Source organism: Acromyrmex echinatior, unplaced genomic scaffold (assembly GCF_024713525.1).
Source record: "Acromyrmex echinatior isolate Ae372 unplaced genomic scaffold, ASM2471352v2 Scaffold31, whole genome shotgun sequence".
NCBI lineage: Eukaryota > Metazoa > Arthropoda > Insecta > Hymenoptera > Formicidae > Acromyrmex > Acromyrmex echinatior.
Window position 1 is genome coordinate 114,709 of NW_028259065.1, and position 23,616 is coordinate 138,324.

General features: G+C 36.4%; 1 protein-coding gene and 1 pseudogene across 1 annotated transcript; both read right to left on the reverse strand.

The window, feature by feature from the left end:
- Positions 1-5,831: 5,831 nt before the first annotated feature.
- Positions 5,832-8,542, reverse strand: LOC147906452 (uncharacterized). The gene is made up of 2 exons (XM_087416544.1): positions 6,463-8,542; positions 5,832-6,386 (listed from the first exon to the last, which is right to left on the reverse strand). The coding sequence occupies exons 1-2, from the start codon at positions 6,546-6,548 to the stop codon at positions 6,161-6,163; spliced, it is 312 nt and encodes a 103-aa protein (XP_087272670.1). The 5' UTR covers positions 6,549-8,542; the 3' UTR covers positions 5,832-6,160.
- A 185-nt stretch (positions 8,543-8,727) lies between these two features.
- On the reverse strand, positions 8,728-11,249 carry LOC147906453 (uncharacterized; annotated as a pseudogene).
- Positions 11,250-23,616: the final 12,367 nt, after the last annotated feature.

Below are 23,616 nucleotides of genomic sequence, written 5' to 3' on the forward strand. Positions count from 1 at the left end.
GTTGCGGCGCCGATCAAAACCTACATGGAAACACTCAATTGGGAAGTTCTACCCCACCCGCCGTATTCACCAGACATTGCTTCTTTCGATTACCATTTATTTCGATCGATGACGCATGGCCTGTCTGAGCAGCACTTCACATCATATGAAGATACCAAAAATTGGATAGCCTTAAAAGATGAAGTTCTTTCAACGCGGTATTCGTATGCTAGAAAGATGGGAAAAAGTAGTGACTAGCGATGGACTTATATACTAATACTTTCAATAAAACATTATGTACCGTTCTTTCACAATAAATGCTTAATTTTTTATTAAAAACGGCGGAAACTTATTTGTACTCCCAATATATATATTTATATATATGTATAAAATTCTCTTTATAAGAATAAAATAAAGTACAGATAAATAAAATAAATATTTGTATACAGTGAGAAAAAATATTGAATCAATAGTATCACTGTAATTAAATATCTTGTTAATTTAATGATATTAATGAAACAAAATGCCATGCTTTTGTTTTAATAATCAACCATTATGTTAATAAAAATATACATAAATTATTTATCTTAGTAACAATTCGTGATATAGCGGTTTAACTGAATCAAAATATTTTTTTGTTGATTCAACATTTTTTGCTTAATGTTGCTATTTATTTTTGAAAATTAATATCTTTTCCCAATATCTTTTTTGTTGATAGTTAATATTGTTAAACTGAATTCTTTCTATTGTAATTTATATACAAACATACATACCTATTATACATATAGATCATTATTAACAAACGATAAAATATAATATTTTAATAACTTGATTTATATACTTAATTACACTAGATTTATATAATATTTATAATATACAGGGTTGCATGAATATACGGCCCCACTCGGTTCGAGCAGGTAGAGCGGACTAAATTGAGTAGAAAAGTCCTCTACTATTTTGCAATAATTAACGAGATATTAACGTTTAAAGATAGCCGAATACGCACGTCCGTCCGATCTATTATTGTCGAATATACGGCCCACCGAGCGCGGGCCGCGAGGAAAGAGAATGGCCTAGAAGGCGCGCCGCGCCGTTCGAGCTTAGTGGCTCGCGGCGGTGAGCGGGGCATTTTCCCCACTTTCCGCGCGACAAGCTATAGAATATTCGGCGCTTTAGAAATAATAATAGCTCGAAAATTGGAAAATGATTAAGAACATTCACTCGCACCACTAAAACTAAACTGCTGAATTTTGAGAACATCGATATGAGGAATTATTCATTTTAAATCAAATAAAAAAATTTTTTTATTATAAAAAAATGATATTTCAATTAAAGAAATGATTTTGAAATCAAAGAAATTTTTTCTTGAACCGTACAAAGAAATATTTCTTTGAATCGAAGAAACCTTTCTCCGAGTGCGTGTGATACAGACTCGCAAGAAATAATTTCTTTTGTCACTTTTGTGGCAAGGAACTGATAAAGCGCTTTCATTTCCACACCACTTTGCAGTAGATAGCATGGCGCATTTTAAAGTGATATCCCCAGTAAGTCTAATCCACTGCATTTTAATGCAAGAATTGTTCGAAGTGCCTTCCTCGTTCTCTTAAACAGATTTCGGCTCTTTGAATAATATTGCGCGACACGCGGTGCGTCATTTCTGCCGTAATTGACGGTATTGCTTCTCGCAATCTCAGCTTCAGTATTACGAATATACTCGACTAAATGTTCGATATGATCCCAAACGAAATAGTCGAGCACGTTAAGATCCGGCGACTTGACATGAACTCCGGGAACAGCATACGCCGTGTGGCTCATATGCTCGGTGTTTCTCGGTACATGATGTATCGTTCGACAATAATAGGTCGGACGGACGCGCGTATTCATCTATCTTTAAACATTAATATCTCGTTATTTATTGCGAGCATTGCAAAATAGTAGAGGACTTTTCTACTGCATGCGTGCGTGCGTGCGTGCGTACGTGCGTGCGACACAATCACGCAAAGCTAGAATGCCTTATCCTCTCCATATGCTTGCGCGCTTTATCCCCTCCACATATTACCGAGGCTAGCAGTTTTGGCATTATATCCTCATTGTATTTACATTGAATAAGACTATTTCGTATTTTTTGTTCGAATAGATACTCAATTTTATAATAGCGATAGGTGATTCTTTGTTCAAAAATAAATGCTCAGCTTAATAATAAAATATAATCATGTAGCAGAAATTTATTGTTATATATGCGATCGTATTTTTCAAGTTCAACAAATAGTACGAATCCTTTACGAAGACTCTATGCTTAAATTTAGCCTGTGTAATTTAAAATGGAGTAAAAAACATACCAAAGAATGAATTCATTAATGCAGTCAAATTTGTTTTAACATCGACATATTCTATTTTCAATGGGATTATTTATAGACACACTTTTGATACACTTATGAGTATTCCTTTCCCCTATCATTCCTGACAATGTTATGGAGGATTTGGAAGAGTGAGTGTTAAATTTTTTACAATTTCAGTTTCTGCATACTCTAGATATGTTGATAATGTCTTTATGATTGCACCTAAAGATAAAGTTACTCAAATTTTAAATTCATTTAATGAACAGCATGGTAGACTTAAATTCACTATTGAATATGAGGAAGACCATTGTCTGAATTTTTTGGATCTATTGGTCATCAATAAAGACAATACTACTATTTTAGATTAGTACCATAAAAACACAGTTCATTCACATAAAGGCGTTCTATTCAAATCATCCCACATGTCATAAAATAGGAACCGATATATAGCTTAGTTGATATTATTATCAAATTCTATATTTTAATAAGAACATAGAATGTATAATAGAGAATTTTAAGAATAACGATTATCCTTTAGGAATGATTTTTTTATTTTATTAATAAAAAGATCAAAAATTTGGCTTGTAAAAAATTCACGATGATTAATAACCAGTTCAGATAACATTAACATGGATGGAATTTTGAGAGAGATAATGGTTTTCCCATATATAAAATCTATTTCTAATAAAATGACTAAGTAGATGATTTTAGCGGTAAGTGGTGGTCGAAATAAATGGATCGTAAACATCATACAATAAACTTGGGCATCTGTCAACATAACCCCATAGAAACATTAGTCGATTTGTGACTGCATCATAAAGTTATTCTAGATTGAAAATGTCAGTTTACGAGCCAAATTCTCATCATTTGCGGGAGGTTTTAATTTTCTGCTTCAATATGAAGAAATCTGCGGCTGAGGCTTATCGAATGCTCTCAAATACTTATAGTGAAGCCGCTATTAGTGAAAGAAGGTGTCGTGAGTGGTTTCAACGCTTCAAGAACGATGATTTTGATGTCGAAGACCGACATAGCGGTGGAAGAAAGAAGGTTTTCGAAGATGCAGAATTGGAGGCATTACTTGATCAAGACTCGTGTCAAAATCAAGAAGAATTGACACGATCATTGGGAGTGACTCAACAAGCTATTTCAAAACGCCTCAAAGTCAAGGGAATGATTCAGAAACAAGGAAATTGGATGCTGTACGAGTTGAAGCCGAGAGATGTTGAACGGCGTTTGTTTGCTTGTGAACAGCTGTTTGAAAGGCAAAGACGGAAGGGATTTCTGCATCGCATTGTGACTGGACGAAAAATGGGTTTATTACGATAACCCCAAGCGCAGAAAATTATGGAGAGTTCCCGGCCATGCTTCCACATCGACCGCTAAACTAAATATTCACGGCTCCAAGGTCATGCTCTGTATTTGATGGGACCAGCTCGGCGTAGTGTATTATGAGCTGTTAAAACCGACTGAAAGAATCAATCAAACGATCAATATCAAACGCAATTGATGCATTTGAGCCGAGCATTGAAAGACAAACGGCCGCAATACAACGAGAGATACGATAAAGTGATTTTGCAGCATGACAATGTTCGACCCCATGTTGCGAAAGTGGTCAAGACATACTTGGAAACGTTGAAAGGGGAAGTCCTATTCTACCCGCCGTATTCTCCAGACGTTGCTCCCTCTGACTATCACTTGTTTTGATCAATGACACACGGCCTGACTGACCAGCACTTCCGGTCTTATGAAGAAGTGAAAAATTAGATCGACTCGTGGATCGCCTCAAAAGATGACCAGTTTTTTCGACGCGGGATTCGTACGCTGCCCGAAAGTTGAGAGAAAGTAGTGGCCAGCGATGGACAATACTTTGAATCATAAATGTATAACTTTTTAAATAAATGTTTAACAGTTTTTTTACAATAAAATCTCGAATTTCGGAAAAAAAACGGCGGAAGCAAAGTTGTACACCTAATATTTAACTGGATCTTTGATTGATAGTTTAGATTACAGTATTTTATATAAATTATCGTAAATTATTATTTGATTTTGTATCTTTATTCACACTAATAATATATTATATTAATAAATCTATTTGTTCTACAGAATATCATAAAGTACTCGTACTGAAGAATTTTCAAATCGTTTGATACAATTCTGTGACAAACTGAATTCTTCATCTCAACCGAGGAATTTGGCAAATCTATTTTATCAATGAACATAGTTGACTGAAGTATCCAAATGTTCCTATCTTATTGTAATCTGGCGGGATATTTATTGACGTTCGAATTTTTTTACATTTTTTTAATATTTTGACGCTTCACCATTGATCGGTGTCAAACTATGCGGTGTCCAATCATGCGGTGTCCAATAATTACCAAAAGAAGGTCACCCTGATAAAGATAGCAAAAATAAAAACATATTAATGTGATGTAGCATACAATTTATTTTAAAAAATCTTACAATTCATTCTTGCATCGCGACCACCAGTTAAATATTGTATTATAAATACATTTTACAAAGCACAATTCTTAGCATGTCTTCCACATCGCATAGTATTATAATCACTACTAAGAGATTCTATATCTTCGTAATGCGCATTTACAGTAACTCTCTTGAATTCGTTTTGTCACAAGCAATCCATGACTGCAAAAAGCCCATTCTCTATAAATGAGAGCATCTTGAGCAGCGTTTCGAAGCAATCGATTCTATAATATGTTTTATGAAAATGCGCGTACATATCACAGAATGGCGTATCTCTTTTTCTCAAAATCCAGATTCAAATTGTTGTATAATAAACAAGGCGGATTCTAACCTAGGAGCTTCGAGGGGAGATGAGGGATACTTACGGGGAGGGGATGACGTCACAGGGAAGAGGGAGATGACGTCACATGAAGTAACATCACTAGACAAGGGGGATAACGTCACAGGGGGAGGGGAGGAGGATAATGTCACAGGGGGAGGGGATGGGGATAACGTCACAGGAGGAGGGGAGATAGAAAATGTCAATGGATGATGGTGTGGGACGAAGATGTCCCGGTTGCGGGAAATTACGTAGCGGGAAATTACGTAGCGGAGGTGTGCGGAAACTTGCGTCCGCGTCGCGATGAAAACGTGGCATAGGGTCAATGGCCACCGGGCGCGATCCGCCACCGCCGGTGCCTACCGCCGCAGATCCCCGCCGCCGCCTCTGATCCGCCGGTCCCCTCCACCAGGCGCGGTCCCCACCGCACATATTATACATACCATGTATATTTACCATTAAGACTTACCATTTTTTTCGCTTATGCGTCCTCTTCTTACATAATTTTTTCTTCAGCGTTTATTACATGCGATTATTCATGCAGAAATATTTTTATTCTGCTGAATTATTCTATTATTTTAGAGAGCGTAATGGTATCATGTGTAATGACACACGTAATATAATGCCGCGAAGAAGGAACGAATGATTGCTGAGATATTTTTATTTTAGACATTTATTCTTCATGTAATGCATTATATACAATATTAGCCGCAGCATATACTATTAATTCGCATTCAATATATGAATTTTTATCGTAAATCTTACGCAAAGTATCTATAGCATCACTATTGTTATCTAACTACACTACAGTTTTGACGTAAATGAGCCACAAAATATTTAAATTTATCGCTTATAATATTATATAGTATATTCATTAGTATATACGAATCGAAATATATGCTCGACACATTGTTCAAATTCAAGCATAAAAAGTATAGCCAACGGTTCTATATATAAACATTTTTCACTTAAAGATAATTTCCCATTGTCAACATCATATTTTAACAAATTCAATGTCATTTAACAAGGTACAGTATCAGCATCAGTTACTTTTGACGGCGTAGATGACTGCACCAATTGCTGGATATCTACTCGTTTTTCGATGAATGCCATCCATGTAACATGCGACAGGATGATGCGGTTGCCTCAGGTATCGCCAATCGCAATTTCTACATAAGGAGTTGGCCCCACGACGATTCCAATCATCAAAAATTTGTAAAGTCGGTCTCAATGCTAATAGTCTAGTCAAAATGATATGAGAAGATGCACTGTAATGGAAAAAGACAAAAGAATAAGCAATATATAGAGAAAAAATCTTCAAACAAATATAATTGAAATACTTACTTACTCGACTCATGTTGAACATGTGAATCCATAGCGCTGGAGATCACTGCCAAACAAATCTGTCTGAGCGACTGATATAGTATCATTGTTCCAATCTCTATTTAAATCTTATCTCCTCCAACAATTTTTTGTAACAAAAGATTTTTAGAGATATCCGACGATGACATTAATGTAATCTGACACCGTAAATTGCAATGTCAGCAAATTTGCAAGTTTTCTTATATGACCTTGTCAGCGTAATATAAGAAATGTTTTTCAAAAACAATTAACATGTTTCGCAATGACAATGATTAATGTAATATGATACAAATACGACGTTGCCAAATAGTGCAATATCAATTAATATACTGATTTATCAATATAATATAAGAAATTTTTTCGAGGACATTAACATGTTTTGACGACGACATCATTAATGTAATTTGATACAATACCTGCAAAAATACAACATTTGCAATTTCATCAAAGTACAGCTGCTTTGTTAGCGTAATTTAAGATTTTTTCAGAGCATAAGATGTCTGAATAAAAATAGCGCACATAATGATATAAAAATGACAAGATTTAGTCAAATAACATCATTAGTCAATTCGACAGCGCATGTGACAATATGGAGCATAATTTGGTTGAGAAAGCTACCCTGCTTAATACAAGAGAAGAGTGTGGGAACAGCGATGCGACGAATTTATAGAATCATTAGAGAAGCAGAGCCGTATCAAACGCCCGCGATTATCAATCGGTAATAGACAATCACTGATCGCATGTATCGCGCAGCTCGAGAATCTGAAAGAATCTGTGCGTGGAAGATTCGTGCATGTGGACGCCAGATACGGACACCATTGGCGCGTCGTCGAAACGGCATTCGAAAGCCGTATTCGGACGGGCGGCTCTACATATCGAGCCTCGCCAATTCCTCGAAGACGCGAGCGAAATTGTGCTCAAGCATGTGCATAGTGTAATACAACGATATGATTTTATAAAAATACACTGTTTTTAATGACCAGTTCGTGGCACGAATAAAAGTATCGCCACCCGGAACTATTATATCAATGCGCCGATATATGCGACTGATATGTGTCGCGCGTCATCGAGTCTATCTTATCACTGGAAGAATTTCAGAAACGCAATAACGCGAATGGGTATTGTCGCATGTACTGAATTTAATGGTGAACGCGAACAAGCACAATCCTCTACGCTCGAGATATCATATCAAACTTCTGCGAAAAATTATACTAAAGAAAGCGGTAATCAATGTGCAAATTGCAGACAATGCGTATTTCGCAAGGTCTGTTGTTGCCGCTCTACAGTCGGCTTAAAAACATGTAGACCAGGAATCCTCCGCATTATAGGTCGATTCTAAATCTCGCGGGCATTGAATTTCCAATGATGTTAAGTCAAATTAAGAAATTCGAAACTTTGAATGATATTTCTCTCAACGTCTGCACCAATGAAAAGGGAATTATGCCAATACGCAGGTCTTCATTACAGAATACGTAGAATAATGATTGATGCTGTGCTTCTTCAAGAGTTTCTGCACATCCGAGTTGTAAAATTTCTTTCCTCTGTCAGTATGCAAATTTTTCGGACATCTTTCATCGTCTCGAATTATCTTTGCAATCGCCTTCATCACCTCGTTTCCACTCTTGGCTTTGAACGATTCGGTCCATGCGTGCTTACTCAGCACATCGATAATGTAGTGAGAATATAGTGTTAACCTCTGTTGAATCGCGTATAAGGACGCATCTCGACCACATCCGCCTGTCACAGATCACCGTATTTTCGCAGAAAATTTCTTCTCACCGGAGCGTGCAATTTATCAATCAGCAGACATTTCTCAGACATTGCGGATAATTATTCGGCAATGCACTTCTCGAATCATTTTTTTAAGTTCGTTTAACATAACCTGCACATTATTTGTAAGATTGCAATCTTTTTCTGGATTTCATTTAGACGACCTTTCAAATCTTGAACACTCTGCTGCACGTATTGTTTGCTTGCTGCATCAATATCATCCATCGGTAGCGCTACTCGTCGAAGCTTGCGCGACTTTACGTCAAGTAACGTCGGCTGCGACTATGCAAAGAGCGTTATCATGCACGTAATTTCTGAATCCACGCCATTGATAGTGTGATTCGCTTCTTCCTTCTACATATTATAGCGATAGTCCAAATTTGTTGATCAGCATTGCGATGTCAACTGAACATTGAGTGTAGAACGAGGTTAATTTATAATCAGACTGGCTTCGCGAAGCTCTTCGATAATCGACGGAATTTCGTTGTCGTGACCATTGTGATCCGCCTGGCGCGAGGCCTCGAGCAATCGCAGACGATTCACAATTTTATTGGGACCGTCCCGATGGATATAATCGATCTTGTTATCCTTTAGCATACGCGGTAAATCTACTCTTTTGTTTATTCCTGTTCTAATTTTTTTACCCGATACCAATGGCGCTAAGCATTTGTCATCAGCAGAATGCACCTGTAGGTCTGTACGTCATCATCCATACAGATACTATCGTTGAGAAATTTTATGAAAATTAACTCGTACAAGCCCGATATTCCATCATATCTTTTCCCATTTACAATATAATTATATCATCGTTTTTGTGCAAAGTGATACGTTTGTACAAGCATCGTTCCCTCATCGCTGAAATATACACAACATCTATGTCGACGGCTTTCTTACCGCTCAGGACCGCTTTCAGAGATTTCCCAACGGACCATAGTTTGCATGCAGTTTTTCTTGCCTCTCGGATGTTTGAAGCATGTGTCAAATAGATGTTACGAGCGGCAACCTCGAAAATTTCTTCGGTGGGAGCATGGTTATATGATAAATCGGTTGTATTATTTCAAACACTTCGTTCAAAGTGGATGGTACGGTTTTTGATTGACTCAACATTGATTTCATAGGCATGGAAATCTATATAGGATTGTCATATAAAGCATTCGTTTTCTTTTAGATTTTGGTTCCTCATCTTCTCTCAAAAAGAATGTTTCAGTCATAATAGGATTCTTGGAGGATTTAACAGTGTTTTTAACAATCTGTTTCAGTGGTTCGATAATAGGTTTGAAGTGTCTCTCCAATGCGATATCCTCTTCCATTTTTCCAGTCTTCAAAGCGCGGTACGTTTTGCGACTCGAATCGCTTGTTTTCGCAATCTCCTTAGCTATCTTTTCACGACCTTTGATGTTGTCCATATCAACGTATCGAGGTCAACTGATCACATTACGGTATTGCAAAGTCATTAAATCCTTTTCTGTATCGCCCATCGGTAAGCGTGTCCTTGTCAATCATTAGAAATCCATACTTTTGCTGTCAACATTTACGACATAAATCGCAGAAATCCTCATAGAACATATCGGTATTCACGTGATCGTTATACGTGCGTTTTAGATTAGTACTATTCTGTTTGAATAGGATCAACAGATTTGCATTGTCGCGTATAAGATGCTTCGATATCTTTGCGTACGTCTGACAGAGATAAAAACAGTCGACATCTGCGTGTCGTCCCATCGTAAAGTACTCTCTTATCACATTCTGCTTGTCGCATGCCACGTCAACAAAGATAAAGATAGAATTCGGAAGCGACTCGCTCGATGGAATGACATTATCGCTATTATTTGGAGAAATGTTAAATAACCGATTTCCTCGATCGGTGCTAACAAATTTGCCAGGTATCAATATTTCGGTTGTTGCAGCGATTTCGAGTACACGTACACGTTCTCCAATTGTACGCCGTACGGACTTTCCTTATCAACACATTCGTTTTGCTGCAATTTGACGGTCCGCAGACGATAGCACGTATAGATGCAGGTAGCATGTTACTATGCTTGCGCGTCTCTTTATCGATTTGCACTTTGCCGTCAAGATTTGTCATTTTGATCGCCCGCGCACGAACATATTTTCTCTTTCCACAAAATATGATATCGCAAGCGGGCCTATTTATAGAGCTGCGTAGAGCGAAATCGATCAGTAATCAAAATGATTCTCGTCGTGTCGGATGATCTGCACAGTTTAATCTCAAAAGAACAGAAATACATACTGAAAATAGTACTGCTGCGAGAATTTGAAAATTGCAAAAGATCTGTTGTGGGATAGATTACTTGAACATATATGCGCAGATTCAGAGATACGATGATACCGTCGATGCCTGAAGCATTACAATTTACCGAGTCATATCGACAGTCCGGCGCCGGTTTAATAAAAAATTGCAGCGAATGTCATCGAGAGGCTTCTTAAATCGTGCGATAAACGCGCTTCCTTTCCAACTACATATACAGGATATCAGTTTTGCGGTCTGGGAACGCGATTGGAGAAGCGATTGGCTAGAGGTGATCAAAGAATTAATTCATTGGATGCTGCGTGTCGCGAACACGACATAGCATATTCGCACAGCAACGATCTCACTGAACAACACGCGGCTGACAATATACTCGCTGAGAAAACGTGGAAACGCATTATCGCGAAGGATTCAAATCTCAGAGAGAGAATTGCAGCTAGAGCAGTTTGGGTAGCTGAAGGCCAAAACGAAGATTGGTATGGGATATATATTTGAAAACAAGGAAGAAGAAGAAGAGTAAGCGGATACTTTCAACAGCGAAACGCGGCGGCATCCTGCCAATTCTACCGCTGCTCGGCATTCTCGGATTATTGATCGGCGATGCGGCGGGAGTCGCTAAGGCAGTAAACGATAACAAAGCGGTGCAACGTCAGTTGAAAGAACTACAATGCGAACTACTACGAACTCATAATCACGTCGCGGCATTTATCTCGTTCCTTACAAGCGCGGACAAGGTATCGCGCGTAGAAAAAAAAAACGTCAATGAAACATTAAAAATGCCGAGGGGAGTAATTATCGATGTGCAATTGCAATAACTTGCAAATCGAATGCGCATTCCATATTTTAGAAGCATCTTTATGCGTACTACATTACCGATCGAAGGAGTACATCAAAACGAGAGCGGTATCGTAAATCTGAACAATGCCGAGGGACCTGCCGAGGGTACGTATTGGGTAGCGTATGCGAAAAGAGGGAATCGCGTCATGTACTTCGACAGTTTCGGCAATCTTCGACCGCCAAAAGTACTTGAATGATATCTGGCAAACAGTGTAAGCGAATACAATCGCACGCCTCATCAACGTTACAGTCAGAACAATTGCGGGCAACTTTATTTACAGTTTTTACGAACGGTTGACAAACAATTTAATAATCGACATTGCGCTGTTTAACTCAGTGCTCGTTATGTCGCTGACGTTTACGCTAATCGGCTGCAAAAGTAGCGTCCTCGCCGTGAGCTACTTTCCAACAGTAGATTTGAGTGACGGCGATTACGAGTTTGATCTGATGGACTTTGAAACATATTATACTCCAGCCAATGTAAATTCAACAAATAACAAGTTTTTACTATGGCAAGGAGGAAATTGTCATTCCCGAAGGATCATACTGCGTGATATAGAGTGGTATTTGAACCGTGAAATTTTACGTTCTCACGATGAAAAGGAGAATGAAGAGTTCCCGCTGGTTATTCGCGCCAACAACAATATAATGAGAAGTGAGATCAAATGCGCCTATCGAATAAATTTTGCAAAACTTCACAACATTGGCTCGCTGCTGGGATTTTCGTTGAATCGCGTGCTGGAGCCGCGACAGTGGTACGAGTCGTACGTGCCGATAAATATCATACATATCGAGTGCAACCAAGGGTGCGTACAGCAATAGGTGCGCGCACACGATACACGAATTTTTGCCGAGCATGCTACCGAGATAAGATATCTGAAAGGCCGATGCAGATCATTTACTTTTCGATCATACGGAGCATTACGGACGATCTGACGATTGACATGGTGGACCAAGACGGTTGATTGCTTGATTTTCGCAGAGAAGAGATCACAGTTAGGTTGCATGTATGACGGTGCTAATGCGAGATGTTTATGTTGAATGAACAGCCGAAACAGACGAGAGATACACATTTTACTGAAAAGACTATACCTGAAAAGAAACTTACTGCATCCAACGTTTCATTCTTAAAGTCGTTGGATTTCATTGTACAAAATGGCTAATAACATTACCGGTGAACCGATCTTTGATGACCACATCGTCAAGATTGAGACTCACACGTACAATCCATACGCCAACTACGTTTGGGCATAGCAACAAGATACGGATGCCTATACAGCAACAGGATTTATACACTTTGCCGTGCGACAGTTTTCTCTACATCGAAGGAAGATTGATGGTAAAGAAGAAAAATGATCAGATGTCGACGACGCTTGAAAATAATTGCGTAGCGTTCATGTTTAATAAAATTCGATATAAACGGTGTGGAGATTGACCGCAACAGAAACGTTGGAATTACCAGTACCATCAAGAACTATGCATCAATGACGTACAAAACTTTGATTGTCTTGAACGTAAAATGGAACTTTAAATCCGACACGGAGGAAGGATACTTTAATTTTTGCGTGCCGCTCAACATATTGGGCTTTTGCAAGGATTACAAACGCATGGTCGTCAACACTCGCCATGAATTGATTTTGATACAATCGCGCAATGATTACAATTCCTTAGTGGGAAATCCTATGACGGAACCTGAAATTAAATTATTTAAAGCGTATTGGCGGATGCCTCACATTGCGTTAAACGAGATCAATAAATTATCAATTTAAATTATGCTGCGAGCATTGGGCGTTATCTAAGCATGAGTTTTCGCTTGGATCTGTATCCTCTGTCACAGAATACGACCAAGCATTCATGTGTTTCAAAATGGTTGACTCAACTTGAAAAGCTGCGATATGTTATTTTTGCTCTACAGACCGGGAAAGAATATCATGTCACGAGATGTTAGCGTGTTCGACAATTGTAATTTGAGTAACGTGAAAGTATATCTAAATTCAGAATTTTATCCATACGACGAATCTGGATTTTGGCAAAAAGAAATACGCCTGTTTGATATGTACGCGAATTTTCGTAAAGCATATTATGGAATCAACTGCTTCGAAATGTTGCACGATGTGCTTTATCGAAAAAGGACTTTTTACAGTTATTGATTGCTCGCGACAAAACGAATCCGTCAAGAGCACTACTGTGGACATACGCATAGAATTTAAGGAGATGCTGGAGTGTCCTGTTTTATCATTAAATTTTAAAAACGCCTTTCTCGTAACTGTGTTTATGGATTAAAAAATCCTTCTCCACTCTCAATTAAAGTATCGACAACAACGCAAATCGTCAGCTACATTTGAATACGCAAAACGAAAGAAAATTAAAGACTTACAGTTTTGTTATCGGCTTCTGTAGTCAACACATCACAATATGTGTTGCATATAAGAGTTTCAGATCTTGCACATTCATAAAAAGTAGCTGGCGAATTGCGGAAAACCTAAACGAACAATCCTACGCTTTTAGAAACGCGGTAGGAGATTTAGTATAAGAGAAAGGCATATACAAAAATTTCGTTTGTATATTACGAGTGAAATTGACGTGAAGTCATGAAACTAAGCAGTATTTTAGTTCCGCGATATTCCGACAGCGGCGCTGTCATGAAAAGTGCGTCGCTGAACCATAGAAATAATCTGAATTATCGACCTACTCAGGCCCATATCAATAAACGTGCCCTGATCAAAGTTTTTTCTTTTGAGAGGAAAAATAATAATAAAATAAATATGATATTAGTTATTTCAATTTTGTTGAAATATAATAATAATTTCTTCCTAAACAAGAAACATACCATATTATTTACATATGAATACAAATGAAGATAATTATTTTAATTACACTGTTCTGTCTTTTACATACATTTTATTTAGTAAATTATTGATGCATATTATATGTGCGAGAATGTACCGCGCGAAAAGATTCGAGTGAGAGACCGGCACACGGCTGGTATGATACACGACAGTAAAGAGAACTCAGTTTCTTTGTAATTTAACAAAAGAATTTTCTTTAATATGCACAATTACAAATTCAACAAATATAATTAATTAAATATTAGATTGACAGAATATTGAATGCGGTCACCTTTTCCCAACACAATTTGGAATCACGGTGATGAGAAATCTCGGCGATTTTCTCGGCACTTCTCGAAAGATTCGTTTTATAGCGGTTTCACTAAGCGGTTAGCACGGCGATTTTACGAAGCGAGATTATGATTCTAAGAACTCTAAGAACTGTTAGACTCTAAGAACTTTTACAAGTAAGAAGGAGGACGATGAGATCGAAGCATTTATTGCTTTCAGCCTGAGCTTTCTTTTTTGGGAAAAATCCAATAAAAATTTGCCACAATCGTACGTGGCATTAGGTGTACAAAATTGATTGGCGCTTTGGATTCTTTTCTAACGACGTGCAACGTAACAGTCATGCGCGACAGAAAATCCGTGCGTGGGATTGGTGACAGCGCGTGACGTATTCGTCGGAGCGCGGCGCTCGCGTGCGCGAATTGAATCGTTCTAGAACTTTCGAGTGTCCGTTGCCGGTAACGACAACTTGTTTGCGTGTAACGAATTGTTTTTAAAAAGAACAAAGAACGACGAATCGCTGATTTTTATCGAGGATTTAGATCATGCTCGAGATGAAATCACGAGCTCAATTTATGTGTGCGTTTAATGACACTTACTGTCGGTCGACTGAAAGAATTCTTGCTTTTCTTTCGAATTACCGATCTCAAACATTATATAAAATAACATATATATATATATATACATATATATATATTGTATATATATATATATATACAATATATATATTATATACAATATAATAGCATAAATACACACGCATGTGCGTATGTATGCGTGTGCGCGCGCGCGCGCGTGTGTGTGCGTGTACATATATATAACACATGTCTAAACTTTATTTACTGATTTATTTACACATGCATACATCAAAGTTCGGAACGCGATGTATGTTTCGGTTGAGCTTCCTTTCTGCTCGGATGTCGGAAGGACAAGCGGCAATCTCGTAGTAGACGCATATAAATGAAATTTTCGAATACTCTTTGTTCTTATACTAAAGCTCGTAACTCGTTTCTGCAAACATAGTATTGTTCTTTGAGGTTTTCTGTAAATCGCCAGCTACTTATGCAAGATCTGAAATTATTGTATACAGCACATTTTTTATTCGACTCGGATGTCGAGTCTTAGTAAGAAGCGCCATTCCTCCTATCGGTCGCGCGCAAACGAAGTAGTACCGCTATTCAACTATAGAAATGGATTGAATCATTGTAAATAAACCAGCAATATATTATCAACCGGAAACGCTATAATAATATATTTTGTACCGGGTGTCTCAGAGCACTCGTACCATCCTTTTAAAAGATAGGGATGTGTTTGTACAAAAAAATGGTTCAGATAAAATTTGTAGGATTTCGGGAGATCTATCTGATGGTGACCTTGAATTTGATCTTGAGGTCGACCTTGGACATAACTCAAGGTCAAAGTACCGTTTTACAAATGTAAACCCTTATTCATGACATCACAAATGAAAATAGCGGAAAATTTTACGTCCGAATACGTTATCAAGCCTAGGTCAAAATTACCCTTAGAGGTCATGTGGAGGTCAAGTTACTTTTAGAGCACCCGTACCAACCTTCTAAAAGATATGGATGTGTTTGTACAAAAAATAGTTCAAACAATACTAGGTATGTACATAGCTATGATGCATCCATCTGCTGGTGAATTTGAATTCTATCTTTAGATTCATTTGTAGTCGTGTACATCGATTTTTAAAGATTCCTAATTATCAAGATCTTGAACAGTCGATGCCGCCTGTGTCAGCGTTACCCAAGATGTACCACGTGGAGGTCACAAGGTCGGACTTACACCTCGTCGGGGTGCTTTTTTAAGGTGGTTCCCCTTGCCGTCATCTTTATTCGTACGCATGTGTTCAGTCTAGATTTTCGAAGTGTCCTCCACGTGCATGTATGCAAGCTGTTATTCTTCGTTGAAAATCATCCGTCACCCGACGAATTTCGACAGGATCTAGAGACTGAATGGCTTCTCGAATTCTGTTCTTCATGTCTTCTGAAGTCGTAGGTCGTTCGCGGTATACGAGGTCTTTTATTCTTCCCCACAAATAAAAATCCAAAATTGTAAGATCCGGTGATCGTGGTGGCCAGTTTGTGGACCATATTTACCTATCCATTGGCCGCGAAATATGCGGTTCAGTTGTTGACGAGCAATGACAGACGTGTGGGCTGGACATCCATCCTGTTGAAACCACATATTTAGACGTAGTTGAAGTGGAATATCTTCAAGTAAACGTGGGAGTTCGTTTTCGAGTAAATCGACTAAACTGAATTAAACTACACTAAACTAAACTAAACTGAACTGAACTCAACTCAACTAAACTGAACTCAACTAAACTTACTTGTTTGTTTTGCTTTTCTCCCTTTGCTCGCTTAAGAGTTTTATAAACTGTCGGTTTTTTTTTTAGGTGCGTTTTATATCTAGGTAGGTAGGTACATAGGTACTTCAATATTCGGGGATTATTATTCATTTATAGGTAGATATGTCTTACTCAAGCGAAGAAGCTGCGATAATGTTGTCGGTTTTGAGTAGGGCTGGAAGTTTTCGCGAAGCTGAAAGAATATGGCGAAATGAATATCCCGATCGTACATCGCATTCGCGCAATGTTTTCAGTCGTTTGCAACGGCGGATAATTCAAAAAGGTATCGTCCAACCGGATTATAATAAAGGAATGCAAATTCATCGTCCGCTTCGTGCAGTACGGGCACTTGATATAATTGCTTCTGCTCTTGTAAATCCTACCGATTCTTTAAGAAGACGAGAAAGAGATAGTGGAATAAGTAGAAGCACTATCAGTAGAATTTTGCGAGAAAATTCATTTCATCCATATCGAATGTCACTTCACCAGGCCATGACATTGGACGATCAAAAACTGATATTCTGTAATTGGATTACTCAACAATTACCTACTTTCCATAGAAGTATCTTGTTTTCTGATGAGTGCACCTTCAAAAGTGACGGCGAAGTGAACACACATAATCTCCGTTATTGAGTGCAAGAGAATCCACATTGGTATCGAAAAATCGATCATCAACGTATCTGGAAAGTCAATGTTTGGTGCGGAATTGTTGATACGTATATCGTCGGACCATTTTTCTTTGAAGAAAATCTAAACCGTTTTCTGTATGTCGATTTACTCGAAAACGAACTCCCACGTTTACTTGAAGATATTCCACTTCAACTACGTCTAAATATGTGGTTTCAACAGGATGGATGTCCAGCCCACACGTCTGTCATTGCTCGTCAACAACTGAATATTTCGCGGCCAATGGATAGGTAAATATGGTCCACATAACTGGCCACCATGATCACCGGATCTTACAATTTTGGATTTTTATTTGTGGGGAAGAATAAAAGACCTCGTATACCGCGAACGACCTACGACTTCAGAAGACATGAAGAACAGAATTCGAGAAGCCATTCAGTCTCTAGATCCTGTCGAAATTCGTCGGGTGACGGATGATTTTCAACGAAGAATAACAGCCTGCATACATGCACGTGGAGGACACTTCGAAAATCTAGACTGAACACATGCGTACGAACAAAGGTGACGGCAAGGGGAACCACCTTAAAAAAGCACCCCGACGAGGTGTAAGTCCGACCTTGTGACCTCCACGTGGTACATCTTGGGTAACGCTGACACAGGCGGCATCGACTGTTCAAGATCTTGATAATTAGGAATCTTTAAAAATCGATGTACACGACTACAAATGAATCTAAAGATAGAATTCAAATTCACCAGCAGATGGATGCATCATAGCTATGTAAATACCTAGTATTGTTTGAACTATTTTTTGTACAAACACATCCATATTTTTTAGAAGGTTGGTACGGGTGCTCTAAAAATAACTTGACTTCCACATGACCTCTAAGGGTAATTTTGACCTAGGCTTGATAACGTATTCGGACGTAAAATTTTCCGCTATTTTCATTTGTGATGTCATGAATAAGGGTTTACATTTGTAAAACGGTACTTTGACCTTGAGTTATGCCCAAGGTCGACCTCAAGGTCAAATTCAAGGTCACCATCAGATAGATCTCTCGAAATCCCGCAAATTTTGTCTGAACCATTTTTTTGTACAAATCCACATCCCTACCTTTTAAAAGGATGGTACGGGTGCTCTGAGACACCCGGTATTAATGTTATAATACAAGTGTTATATTAATGTTATAATACAAGTGCAATAAATTAGAATGTATTACAATATTTATTACAAGTAATAAACATAATTGTTACCAGTAACATACCGATTAATTGTAATTTCCCATTCATAAATATAACATATAATATAACAGAAGTTATATTTTTGTTATATAATGAAATAATATTTATATTACATTACCAAAGTAATTGCGTGTGTGTGTCTCGTATATATATATATATATATATATATATATATATATATATATATATATTTATATTTAAAGATATTTTTAAAATAAAAGACAATTGTGTATTGCAAAAATTTTTAATAAAATTACGATTCTTATTATAACTATTACGATATGATATATATCTTTGCGATAGGAGAATTATTACTCAGTTTTTTTTTGGAATTTTGTGATTCTCAAAATCTAAACATATTTGTCGATAATCCTTTTGCTTCTGAACTTATTACTATTTCAGCTAAAGAGATACAAATGATTTAAAGCTACTAATTTCTAATTCTAATTTTGTGAAAAATATATGATAATTTCTTTAATACATCATAAATTAATACATCATAAATTAATACATCATAAATTCATAATTGAATAATGTAAACAAAAACAGACAAGAGTCAAAGAAAGTTTTTTGCGCAGTTGTTAGTGCGAAAATAAAAATCGTTTATTATCGACTATAACTATAATATAATTAGTTATGCATTTCGCCCTGCTTCCGGACCATCATCAATATGTCTGAACGTATGTTGTAAAATTCTCACTTCTTCATAGCAAGACGGTAAAGTGGCAACTCAATCTCCTTATTCTATTGGCAATGGTTGACAATTTCAATGACAATGATTAACAGATAAAAATCTGTGCAAATATAAAAAACGTTACCTATTATTTTGTATAAAGAAAAATTAATGCACTTATCCATGTAACTATGAAAGACGTAAACATCAAAAATCAATTAAAATCAAAAGATAAAAGATCCGCAAATTATTTATATTTAGTGATATAAATTCATTATAACCGTTCCGAATATTGTAACAGTCAATATTTAAATGAGTCAAAGATAATACACAGTACATGTATAAACTAATAAGTAAAACGGACGATATTACCAACATATGTCAGACTATTACTTAAAAATAATAAAAACAAAAACGCACAGTTTAAATCAATGTAGATTATTGAGAATTGAGATGAATGAATGATGTAAAAATTCGGTGTCAGATTACAAATTAAGGCTGTTTTTTTTGCAACTAAATATGTAGCATTTCTGAGATACGTCGTTTGTACAAAAACCGCTCCCGATCAACAATTTCTGTGCCTTCCCAATCAAAATCATGGTTTAGATCCAATCTGTGTTCGGTAATAACAGAATGATTATCCGTGTTCCTTTGGATATCATTACAATGTTCCGAGATTCTCGTTTTTAATGTTCCCCCCTATCTGCTCGACATAGGAAGCATTGCAATCCTTGCAATATATTTTGTAAATTATGTTGTTTTTTTTCTTTATTAAGTAAAGGATTTTTATGTGTTTTAATAAAAAAATTAAGATTGTTCAGACTAAAAAATACAAGATCAACATCAAGATCTTTAATTATGTCCTTGAATTTGTATGAGATCTCCGAAACAAATGAAATCGTAAACGATGATTTCTTAACAATATCTTCATCGGAAGTATCATTCATGTTTTGCTTTAAGGTTTTGTTACTCAATAAAGATTTTAGATTTTAGGTCATTATATATATAATTGTGTTAAAAATAAAATCGATCGGATAGTTATTATTTAAAAGTGTCTCAATGACAAAGGTCAAGTTCTTTTTACGATATTTAGGTTGAGATAGCAAAGGCCCTATCAATCAAATTTTATTCCTATGATCATACCTCTCTTTTGCGAAATAGGATACTGAGAATACTGAGAAAAGAAATTCAGATATCTACCGGAGAAAGTAGATTTGTGGTACCAATCATATTCAAGAGTATTGTTATTTTTGATAATAATAATATCTAAATAATTTAATCTGTCCCCACCAATTTTAATCGTGAACTATAATCGAAGATGAAACGAATTGAAAACTTGTAATATTTCATTTTTTTTTTTTTTTGCTTGGAGCTCCCATATCAATGTCATCTACGTAGTGAACGTAAAAGAGGATATAGGAAGCTAAAGTATTCAATGCCTTTTTCTTCAGATCTTGTAATACTAAATCCGCGATTATTCGTGATAGAGGTGAGCCCATGGATATTCCAATTTTTTTCTGCAGATAATATTGTCAAAAGAAAAAAACGAAGAATTAAAAACTAATTGTAAGGAGATAAAAAATTCATCTTTTAAAATATTGCATATTTTTGAAGTTGCGGACCATCTGTTAGAGATGCTGTCAAGAGCCAAATCAATCGGTATGTTTGTAAAAAGGAAAACCACGTCAAGTGAAATTAAAATAGAATTATCATCTAATATTTTTTTACTCAAAATTTCAATTAAATGAAAACTATTTTTTATATAACTGAATGAGTCAATACTATTAAAAATTATTATGTAGAAATACTGCTAAAGAGTATAATGGATTATTGATAGCAGAGATGATAATTCTTAGAGGCGACCTCGGTTTATTTGGAAGCCCCCGGATCTTTGGAAGCCCGTAAGCGCCAGGTAATACCTCGTCACTGTTGTACAATTTATTGTAAATCTGTTGTGAAATGAATTCTTTTTTTCTTTCTAGTAAGTAACTCTTTCAGTTTTCTAGAAAGAATATTAATATGATCTTTTTTAACTATTTCATATGTATTTTCATTGCTTAGTAATGTAAGTATTTTTTGTCTATAGTCTTCCTTTCTTATTACCACTGTCACATTATCCTTATCGGCTTTAGTAATCATAATATCATGGTTCCTCAAAAATGATTTTGTTGCTTTCTACATATTTGCAAGCTTATTCTTCAAAAAATCAATCCGACTAAAACTCGAAAGATTATTAATAATTGATATGATTCGATTTCTAACGTCTAATCATTTGCTTACATGTAACTTATTAAGACTATTTTCGACGTTTTTTATAAATTCTAAAATAATTTTTTTATAATTAGAAGGAGACATTGAAAAGTTTTCTCCCAATTTGTAAGAGATACTGTATGTTGTTCGGAATTGAAGTCAAATGAATTGTCAACCATTGCCAATAGAATAAGGAAATTGAATTGCCACTCTACCGTTTTGTTATGAAGAAATGAGAATTTTACAATATATATTTAGACATACTGATAATGGCCTGGAAGCAGGCCGAAACGTTTGCGTAACCAATTATATTATAGTTTTTCGACAATAAACGATTTTTATTTTCGCACTAACAATCGCGCAAAAAACTCTCATTGGCCCTTGTTTTTTAGTTTTTGACATTCTCGAGAGTTTGGTTACTTATTTCATTTGAATAATATAAAGTTAAAAATGTAAAATTCTACGTAAAAATATAAGTGTATAAACATAATCGTATAAAACATAACTGCATGCAAGATATAATTGCTAAATGTAGGAATTATAATGTACAATATGTTGTAATATTTTAATATTTTATACAAAATGTATGCTATATACAGTGATGGAAAAAAGTTCCGGAACGGTGAAGTATTTCAGCGAATTGCATTTTTTTGGGAAAATGTTAAATACAGAAGTTTTAGGATTTTTCCCTGGCTATCTAATAGTGATACTGAATTCGACCTTGACTACAACTTTGAAGGTCATTTCAAAGTCAAATTCACTTTTTTAAATGGGAACTACTATTTTTTATTGCGGATTTGGAAAGAGCGGGAAATTTTACGTCAGAACATGACTTTGACCATAACCTTGAAATCAACGTCAAGGTCATTTCAAGGTAAAAGTTCCAAAAGTCCTGGTATGGCAAGAATATCTCGGCGAAATTGCGGAAAAATGTTCAATACGAAAGTTTCATGATTTTTTCCCTGGCTATGTACGTTGTTTGTTTAACACACAATTTCAACATCTCTTAGCCATTTTTCAACCTAAAATAAAAAGTATTTTTCATTTTTACCACGTGGAGGTAGATGTTATATGTACAATTTATTTTTTGCTCAGTTTATCTTTTTGTGTCAATTGTTGACGCTTACGTTCTACACGGAAAGAAGTTGCCATATTGTAGATACAGACCGTGTCCGGCGCATGGCGAGAGATGTGCCGCTCCTTCCCTCGAAATTAAACCACTACCAAGATCAAGACCACTACCAAGACCAAGACCACTACCAAGACCAAGACCATTACCAAGACCAAGACCAAGACTGGGTAGGTGGGTGTGTGTGTCTGTCTGTCTATGTATACATACATACATACATATGCGGTATTCGCAGCGCAGTAGCATTCGTTTTCTTATTTTATACTTTTTAAAAAGGAGCAGGTCGAAATCAATTTCGCAGTACACATAGTACGGAATTTTAATGTAAAACCTAATAATAAGATATCTGTGTATGTGGAATCCGTATTAAGTACGTAACTCGCGTTATTTATGCAAATAAAACTTCGTTCTGGTATTTTTGTGCTGATACCTTTGTAAAATTAATTTCGTCCAATTATTCATAATCGCATTGTTCCAATCGCTTGTATTGAATATGCGTCTGACTGATACGGAGCGAATTCATATTCTCATAATGCAAGGGTGTGGTGATAAAATGAGATCCTATGAAGAAGTTGCCAATCTGTTTAATAACAAATTTCCTACGCGTGATCCTATTTCGAAATCTACTGTCCATCGAACTGTCTTACGATTCGAGAGAACTGGTTTAGTTACCGATGAACAAAGATCCGGTAGACCAAAGACAAGACTACTAATGATGATGTGTCTATGCAGGTTCTACAAAATATTATTGAAAACCCGCACAATCCTCTTTCGAGAGTAGCTCAGGAATTTGACCGAAAATCAGTTGCAAAAATTTTGAAGACACACGGTTACCACCCGTATAAAATAAGACTCGTC

Coding starts and splice junctions, on each gene's coding strand:
- LOC147906452 (XM_087416544.1), bottom strand. CDS start 6,548: ATGATACTATATCAGTCGCTCAGACAGATTTGTTTGGCAGTGATCTCC. Junction 6,387..6,462: donor GTTCAACATGAGTCGAGTAA/GTAAGTATTTCA, acceptor TTTCCATTACAG/TGCATCTTCTCATATCATTT.